We start from the raw sequence: 9499 nt of genomic DNA on the forward strand, positions 1-9499 counted from the left end.
GTTTCCTCCCCTCCAAATTCCTGTTCCTCTGCTGGATTCCAACGTCACCTGCTCACAGAGATCTTCCACTGCAGGAGAAATAAAACCACAACTCATTTCTTTACTCTCCCTTTATATCAGTTCCTGATATCTAATTCCTTAAACAGAATTAAACACCAACTGCCTGCTCTTGCTGAGCTGCACTTTTGTGCAATTCTCTGTAATATCCTCGATTCCAGTCACAATGGAAAGTATTTCATCAGCATCCAGTAAGAAGTCCCATCCGGCCCTCAGCTGAATGGAGAACTGAAAGCTTGGCCAGTCACTTCTGCAGCAAAGAGGAAATAATTTTTTTTTGCTTTTTCCATCAGAAATAATCTATTAATTGTGAGATTTTCTGTGGTTCCTGCCGGATGAGAATTCATCCTCTGCAAACTGCAGTGCTCACAGAGCCCTGATCTCAGTTTCCAGGTTTTTCTGGCTGTAGGATATTCCTCACCCTGCTCCTGGTGTTTGTTGGCCCCAGTGCTGCTCTCTTGCCCATGCTGCCCCTTTCCCTCTGTTTGGGCACCCAAGCCAAGCTCAGCTCATCCCTGGCTCAGAGCTGCTCTCTCCAGAAAAAAAACCCATCCAGGCTTTGGATAGCTCAGGGTCTCATTCCTGTGGTTGACCCAGACAGCAATTCCAGGTTTCTTTCCTCCTGTCTGTCCCTCTCCCACTTCTCCCCCATGCACAAACCCAGCTGGCCCTGGTGAGGCAGGAGAGGTGCCAGAATTCCAGGGGTGGCTGGAGGGCAGAGAAATCTCTGTGGGTTTACAGGCAGAGAGGGTCACGAAAGCACAAAAATCTTCCACTGGCTGGCCCTGAGCTTGGGACTCCTCTGCACACACAGGGTGCTTTGAGCTCTGGAGAAACCTCTTGGTGTGTCTGCAATCAGCAGAGCAGAAAAACAGAATAAATTAATGCAGATCTGCATTACTCTGGGGAATTGAGCCCCTTCCTTTGTGCATCCAGGGACATGTGACAAGCAGGAGCCTTTACAGCAGGTGAATTTTCCAAGCCTTCCTTCAACCACCACGAATGGCTATTGGCAAATCCAAAGGATTTATTCATTTATTTATTCCTTTGTAGCCCCATGCACAGAGTGGCTGACACAGAAAGAGCTGAAAAATGGGAGGTGGAGAAAGAGCTGGAACAGCTGGAACAGCTGGACCTGTTCTTCCACCAGCCCAAGGGCACATCAGCCCTGCCCAGCACCCATTCCCTGTCCTGCTGACACCAGGCAGGACCTGTTGGCTGGGGAAGCTTTGCTGGACGAGAGCAGGCAGTGCCATGGCTCAGCATTTTGGGCAGTCGGACTTTTCCCTTGAATCAGTCAGGAATTAGTCACAGCCCAGGCAGGGTCAGCAGCAGGGCCAGGGGAAGCTGGGCTTTGCATGGTAACTGCAAACCCTCTGTGGCAGCATCAGGAAAAGCCTGGAAAAAGCAAAAAAAAATGGAGGAAGGAGTGATTTTGGCAGCTCACTCTGTTTGGGTGTGCAGCAGAGAGGAGTGTTTGGGGAATTACCCTCTGGAATTGCAAGTGCTGCACTTTTTCAGTCGCTCTGCAGTTTCCTGGAGATTTTATCTGCAATGAGCTGATCCCAGTGGGTACCAGCAGGATCCTCTCCTCCCTCCATGCTGTGTCCTGCCATGGGAGTCTCAGCTTGTTGGGGCTAAATCAGGAGAGATTAAATTGGATTCAATTATTAAATTGGATTAAATTCTGCTTCGGGAGAAGTGGGCAAGCAGTTATTGCAACAACTTCAGCGTTGAGAGGCTGCAGCCAAAACTGAAACTCTTCAGTGTAAATTCAGTCAGGGGAAAGGGAGGAAAGGGAGGAAAGGGTGGGCTGCAGCCAAAAATGAAACCCTTGGAGAGGTGTAAATTCAGTCAGAGGACAGGGAGGGTGGCAGGGTGAGCTGCTGGCCTGGGGCAGGGCACCAGAGTCCAGGCCCTGCACCTGCACCTGCACGGACTCCATGTCTCTGCAGCCTTTCCAGTAGGGAATTTGTTCTTTTGACCAACCCCAGCAAAAAGGGACAAATGTGAGGCCCACAGTGACTTCTAGCTTGACACAACCTCATTCCCTCATGACTTTCCCTGTCCAAGCAGGAGCTGGTGTTATCAGTGGGGATGAACGCGCATGCAGTGGTTGTGGACTTCGCTCTGGATCCCCATGGTGGAGCAGGGTGAAAAGTGGCATTTGTGGCAAACCCAGGGAGAAGTTGGCACCTATCTCCTGGCAGGGCTCTTCTGCCAGCACCACCAGAGCTGCTGCAGAGCCCTGACACAGTCTGGGAGCACCAGGCACCCAAGGAGCACCTCGGAAGCTGCAGCCTCATGGACGGCGCTTCCCCTTCTGCGGTTTCGTTGCCTTTTCCAGCTCAGCAAAAACTGGGTGGTCCTGACATAATTTTCCTGGTATGATGCTCTCACTTTCCTTCTCTGAAACCCTGCACCCGCCCCTGGGATGGGGATAAAAGGGGAGCACGGCCCCAGGGCCACAGACAGAGTCCTGCAGCCTCCCCAGCTCCAGCTCCAGCTCCTCTCCGAGCCCACAGCACCATGAAGGTCCTGGCAGCCACCCTGGCCACTCTGCTCCTCCTGGCCACCTGCTCCCCAGCTGAAGGTCACCTTGGTGAGTCCAGCATCGCTGTGTCCTCCTGGAGAGTCCCAGCCCTGGCAGGGTGGCTCTGGGGAGGGTTTGGGGGGGGTCTGTGTCACGCTGAGGTTTGGAGCTGGGGGTTCTGCCAGGGGATGTGGAGATCCCTGGAGGGGGCAGAGGCTGTGCCGGGCTCTCACCAGGGCCATGTGTGTGTGTCCCCTGCCCTCACAGATGGTGTCCCCAGCACCTGCTGCTTCAGCTACCAGAGGCAGCCCATCCCTCGGCGCCGCGTCAGCTCCGTGTTCAACACCAGCAGCTCCTGCAGCCAGCCAGGGGTGATGTGAGTACCCAGGGGGGACAGGGGGGACCTGGGGACACACAGGGGTGTGATGTGAGCACCCAGCAGTGCCAGCACTGCCAGGGAGGACCTGGGGACACCCATGGGACGCTCAGGGTGCTGCTGCTGGCACCCAGATGCCGCTGCCCCAGCCCAGCAGCTCAAGGCAGGTTTTGTCCTGGCAGCGTGGTCACCCTGAAGAAGAAGCAGCTGTGTGCAGATCCACAGGAAAAATGGGTGCAGGAGCTCCTGAAGCACTTCCAGAGCCCAGGAAACTGAGCCTTCCCTGCTGACAGCCACAACCCCACCCCTGCACAGCTTCCAGACTCGGGCACAACAGAGAGGATTTGACCCCCCAGCCTTCTTCAAAGGAGAAAATTATTTTATTTAACTTATTTAAGTTAAACTAAATATTGTTTTTCTAAGCATTATTTTTAAAAATAATTTCTAAAAATTATTTAAACTATGTCAGAATAATACACTAAAAATAAAGAACATTTCAATCACATCCACGTGTCTGTTAATGAAGGGTCAGTTTTGATGCCTCCTTGCTCCAAGGTGGGAGAAGGGACCATGGGGACCCCTGGGTTTGCTGTTCTCAGCCTGGTGCCACCCAATTTGTCCCCACAGGTGACACCTGTGTCTCACCTGGGGCTGCCAGTGGTGGCTCTTGTTTGGGGAATGTTCTGGAAGCACCTGTGGTACCACAGGAGAGCTGGGGTATGATTTTCTATGGGATGGAAAATCCTTTGGTCAGCGTGGATCACCTGGCCTGACCCTGCCCCTTCACAGCAGCTCCTGAGTCCCTGATGAAGGAAAACATCACTTAGGAACAGCTAAAACAGCAACATTACTCTCATTTGCTGAATCCATCAGCAAATGGCTATAAAAATAATAAAGTTGAGCTGCAGATCCATTGTCCCACACCACTGGTGACACCACCAGACAGCAAACAGGACACAGGACATGGGGACCCAAATTTCTGTGCCACCCAACTCTTCCTCTACAGGCACATTGATATAATGGAAGCTATTTTTGTGTGAACTTATTATCCTGACATCTTTGAAATACCACACCTAATAGCTGCCTTTGGTAAGTTCAGAGGTATTTGTGCTGAAGGAAATGCAGTAGATTTCACTCATCTGGGCCCCAGGAAGACACTTGAATTAAGGCCAGATAGTAAATTATGAGCAAAGGCAGAGAAGATGTGACTGGCATGTGAAGAGTAAATTTGGTGAAGAGCTGCCTGCAAGGGGCATGGTAATTGCTTCAGCTGGAAGGGGCTGTGTCACACTCACAGGGGCTGACCCACACAGTTCCTTGAGTTTCTGCCTCAAAAAATATCCTGCTTGACATTTGCATTAATGACCTTGGCACACAAAGCAGGAGAAGGCAGAGGAAATGTGCTGATGAGGCAAAACGAGATGGGATCATCAATCTGCAGCAGGCCAGGACATCACACAGAGGGATTCCAACGCCCTTGAGCGGTGGAGGAGGATCCAAGGCAGCAGTGCAGAGCAGATCCTGCTGGTGGGGACAGGGATAACAGGAATAGGAACTCCAGTTTGGGAGCTGGGAATGGCCGGGGCAGGGAAAAGCCCTTGGCACACATCACAGGACTGATGCTACCATGAAAAGGGTTAAATGCAAAAGGTTTGGGTTGAAAAACGAGGGACTGGTCCATGTGAAGGCACCAGGGGTTGGAAGGAGGTGCTGCTGGTGTGAGGCCAGGCTGGGAAGCAACAGAGAGGAAACCAGATTTGCACAGGGATGTTGTAGAGTTCTCATGCAGGTTTCTGACCCAAAGTAAAAATCAAGCACTGCTCCCATGGACGCCAGTCCCACTGATGCCACAGGTTTTGGCTTTTCTATTTTTCACATTCTGTGCTGCTTTAGTGTGTGGGTCTGAACTTCATATGAGGGGATGCTGAGCTCTGTGCACAGAGCAGGGAGACAAAACAATTCCTGCTCCAGCTGGGCACCAAGGACAAATGATCCAAATCTCAGCCCAAGAGCACAAACACCGTGGGCTGGAGAGAGAAAAACAAGGATGGGACTGCAGGGGCTAAAGCTGGAATGGGACATGAACTGCAAGATCCAAATGGAGCAGAACTAATCACAGTGAGAGACCCTGTGAGCGGTCGTGCATTTTGTGGCCATTTTGGATCATCTTGGGTTCATTTTGTGGCCATTTTGGGTCCATCTTGGGTTCATTTTGTGCCCATTTTGGTTCACCTTGGGTGCAGCCCTGGCTGGGCTCTTGTGCTGCCCAAGGTGGATCCGTTGAGGAGATCCTTTGAATAAATCCCTGCTTTATTCTTTAGCTCTGCCCAGTCTCTGTTCTAGCTCAGCCTTCTCAAGGCATCATGTCCAGCACATTCCACAGCCATCCTGCAGCTGAGATTCCTTCCCAGGAGAGCTGCCCTGTGCTCACAAGGGCCAATTCCCAGAGGCCTTTCAGAGCCCAAGGTGTCCCTCGAAGCAGCTTTGCTGTGGAATCCAATGTTCTCCAAGGCTGTCCAAGCACCAGCAAACCAGGAAATTCCTCCCCAGGACAAACTGTACTCATCCCCCTGCAGGCCTGGAGGTGGTTTTGGTGTGAGCTGCCTCATTCTGAAACTGCTCAGCTCATCCCTTCAGCCTGGAGCAGCAGAATAGCAGCACTTCTGCCCAATTTCCTCCAGAATGTCCTTTTTGGACACTCCCACCCCTAACACCCCTTGTTCTGTGCCCTGAAGGAGCAGAGCTGAGGCAGCCTGGCTGCAAACACCCCCATTTCCTAAGCTGACCCCTTGCTGCTCCCTCAGGGCTGGATTAATTTTGTGGTTCCAACATTTCACTCTCCACATTCCCTGTGTGCGCCCACCCCAGCTCACTGTCCTTGGGACGTGTGTCCATCTCTGCAGAACTTCAGGACATCAAATCTCCTCTGGGATCATCAGGGGTTTCTATTTCTTTATTTCTCTCCTTTCGGTTTCCTCCACATCCTCATCTCTGACCAAATCCCTCAGAGCTTCCTGGGCCACCTCACTGCTGAGTTGAAACATTTTTATAGCACGATTTGAAATTTTCAGGCTTTTTCTGTCGACTTCCTCTTTCTCTGGAATTTCTCTTTCGAATTAACAGGGACAAGACTAATCCTGGGGTCTGCTTGGATCCCTTTCCTTTTCAACCACAGGATGTGGGACTGACTCACATTTTAGGGAGAATTACTCCTACCCCCCCTGATGTGTGAATCCCAGCACCTACAGCATCCCTCCACTCCCAAATGCCAGCCAAAGCTGTCACTCTGGACACTCTCTCCTGCTTTTCTCCTGAATTTTCCTTCTGTGAATTCCCCAGCTGTGAAACCTTTGCTTTGCTTTTAGGACCAAGCCAGGTGATGGCACCCATCAGCCCTTTCCCATCCTTTTCAGAGCCACTTTTTTCCTGCAGCCTCCATGCCTGGACCCTGCTGGGTGTAATTCAGCATGACAAAGCCTCCTCCTCCTCCCAGAGAGGCATCACTCCTGATTCAAAGTGCTTTTTGGTGTAAAAACTGCTTTTTACCCCGGGCTAAATGCCTCAGAGCAGCCCCAGGGTGGGCTCTCCTGTGTCCCTCCAAAAAGCTGACCCTGCTACCCCCAAAAATGCATTGCAGGAAGGTGGGGAAGAGCCCAGACAGTGCAGAGAACCAGAAATAACAAAACATAGGCAAGTTTTGCATCTGGGCCTGCCTTTTGTCTATAAAGCTGAGTGAAAACAAAGCTGATTTTGCAAGCAAGGACTCAGCACAGCAGGACTGTGTCCCCAACACCAAGAGCAGCAGGCTGGGTGCTCAGGTGACAATGACAAATGACAGGTGCCAGCCCGGAGCTCATGCACACCCCTGAGGCTGGGGCAGGGATGCTCTGGGAAGGACCCAACCTCCAGCAGACCTTGGTGGCTCAGAGGGCACGAGCAGAGGAACAAGCCAGACCCAGGGGTGTCTGCAAGGAGAAAGAGGAAGGAATTTGCTCCGGGTGTGATTCTGCAAGGGGCAAGATGTGAACTCATCCTGCTGCTGGTAAGCGGCTCCAGAGCAGCAGCACGGGCAGGAAAGGGTCAGGATGAGTCAGGGCTCAGCCACATGTGTGGTGGTGCCCAAATTCCAGGGCCAGGTCAGCCCTGGGTCATCCAGGAGGTGGAAATAATCTGGTTTTTGAGAGATAGGTAGCAGAGGATGTGCTGCCCTCCACAGCTCCGGGCACCCTGAGGAGCTTCCCATGTGCACAGTTCCCCATCCCAGGGCTTCTGAGGGAAGGGAGAGGCCCTTGGGGTTACAGCACGTGGCCTTTCAGAGAAACAGAGCAAGCAGGGCTGAGGAAACACAACTTCCACTCACTGTGTCACTCTAGGAACAGACTCTTCCCCTCTCTCCAGGTGATCTCCCAGCACCTCCTCACTGCTGCAGGAATTTTTCTCCCATTTTTTTCTCCGTTTGAGATCAGAACACCACGTCCTTTCCAGCAGGAAAACAAAGGATGAAATTGTTCAGTGACCCCTGTGGCCCATTCTCAGGCCTCTCTCACCCTCCTTGCACTGCACGCCACGATTCTTCCACGCTCTGCAAATTTAACAAATCCCCGCTTGTTTCAAGCAGCATTAATAAAAATATCACATAGCAGCAGAGCTGTGGGGTCCCACACACTCCTGGCAGCCAGGGCTGAAACCCACCCAGGCCATTTCCAGGCTGACAATAACAATGAGGTGTCAGAAGCATGAGGGGATTTTTATTTTTTCGCAATTTGGGGATCTGCTCAGGACCAAGCTGCTCATGCAATAATCCTTTCCCAGAGCACAGCACTCCCAGATTTTGAATCCCTGTCAAAAATGACGTCAGGTTAAACTCCGGGAGAAGAACAGGAGCCTGCTGGTGTGGGAACACAGGGCTGGGCAGAGATTCCCAAGGATTTCCCAGCCAGCTCTTCCCAAGCTGCTGCAGAGCAGCATTGCAGCACCACCTGCTGCTCCCCAGCTCCCCAGCAGGCAGCTGAGAAATGCCTCAGTCACCCCTCAGGGTGACAAATCCTGCACTCACTGATGAGGACGTGGATCTGCGGTCTCTTCTTGGGGGGAAATCAGGGCTCAGGCTCCTCAGAGCTCCCTCAGTCTCAGACCTTGTGGTCAATACTGCAGGTGAGTGTGAGCAGCAGAAGCACCAAGTTACAGAGTTTAATTGCTGCAAATATTTACTCAGGGTTTAAGCAAATGAACACCCTGCTGGCACTGCCCTTTGCAGCAGCCTGCCTGTGAGGGCACAGCACACCTGGCTCCGTGTGGGGCTGTGCATTTCTCAAGCTGATCCCAGCTCCTCCTGCCCCATCTGAAAGGTTCACAGCAGATTCCAGCTCCTCCTGACCCATCTGAAAGGCTCATAGCAAATTTCAGATCCTCCCATCCCTTCTAAAAGGTTCACTGCAGTTCCCAGCTCCTCTTTCTCCATCTAAAAGGTTCACAAGAGATTCCAGATCCTCCTGCCTCATCTGAAAGGTTCACAGCAAATTCCATCTCCTCCTGACATCTGAAAGGTTCACAGCAGATCTCAGCCACTCCTGACACATCTAAAAGGTTCACCTAAAAGGCTCACGGCAGTTCCCAGCTCCTTTTTCTCCATCTAAAAGGTTCACAGGAGACTCCAGCTCCTCTTTCTCCATCTAAAGGTTTCACAGCAGATCCCAGCTCCTCCTGGCCCACCTCAGAGCCCAAACACCCATGCCAGCCTGCAGGAAGGTGGTGCTGCCCAGCAGCAATGCCCAGCAAGGACACAGCAGGCTGAGAACAGCATGTAAAGGCAGGTTTTGTATTTGAGCTGGCAGGAGTGTGACCCTGCCTTTTTCTTCACTGGGATTTACAGGACTAAATCCAAAGAAATAAATCAAAGGTGCACATGGAGCAGGTCTCCTCCTCTGGGCCCTGTTCCATGGGGCAGCTCAGACCCAGGAGCAGAAGGAAGGCCCAGCACGTGGGGAGGATGAGGCACAAGCTGCCTTGGCTGTGGTAAGGCACATGCCAGAAAAAAAGAGGGAAGAGGAAAAGAAGAACCAGGGGAATCCCAGCATTTCTCCTCACCCTCAAACCCGAGAATGCCACATTCAAAGCTGCTGCAGCATGGTTAATACAGGAGATGGTTCACTGTCCCAAATCCTGGCCCATGCCCCCTCCCCAGCCTTGGGACCATGACAGCATCTGCCTCATCATTGTGGCATTTCTGACAGCTTCACACACCAGGTTTCTGCAGACAGCTCAGGAATTGTGTGTACCAGCCAATATTCTGCAAACATCTCGTGCCAGACTGAGCTGGGAGAGAATGGACACAGCCCAAGGCAGCCAGGCAAGGCAGGGCAGCCCTGCAGAGCACTCCTGTCCCCTCCACAGGCAGCTGCCATCCCCCTGTGTGCTCAGCCTGCTGCAGATGTGTACAGAGCAGATTTGGCTGTTTGTTCTCCAAAGCTGCCTTGTTAATGCTGGAGGAATATTGACACAACGCTCCCTTCGAAGCAAGTGGAAACTGAAGC

The 9499-nt window shown here is 52.2% G+C and overlaps 1 protein-coding gene across 1 annotated transcript; it reads left to right on the plus strand.

Moving 5' to 3' along the window:
• Window positions 1-2537: 2537 nt before the first annotated feature.
• On the plus strand, window positions 2538-3454 carry LOC115948385 (C-C motif chemokine 5-like). Its single transcript, XM_031060679.1, has 3 exons — window positions 2538-2659; window positions 2858-2966; window positions 3149-3454. The coding sequence occupies exons 1-3, from the start codon at window positions 2587-2589 to the stop codon at window positions 3240-3242; spliced, it is 276 nt and encodes a 91-aa protein (XP_030916539.1). The 5' UTR covers window positions 2538-2586; the 3' UTR covers window positions 3243-3454.
• The last annotated feature ends 6045 nt before the right edge of the window (window positions 3455-9499 follow it).

This window comes from Geospiza fortis, unplaced genomic scaffold, assembly GCF_000277835.1.
Source record: "Geospiza fortis unplaced genomic scaffold, GeoFor_1.0 scaffold425, whole genome shotgun sequence".
Lineage (NCBI taxonomy): Eukaryota > Metazoa > Chordata > Aves > Passeriformes > Thraupidae > Geospiza > Geospiza fortis.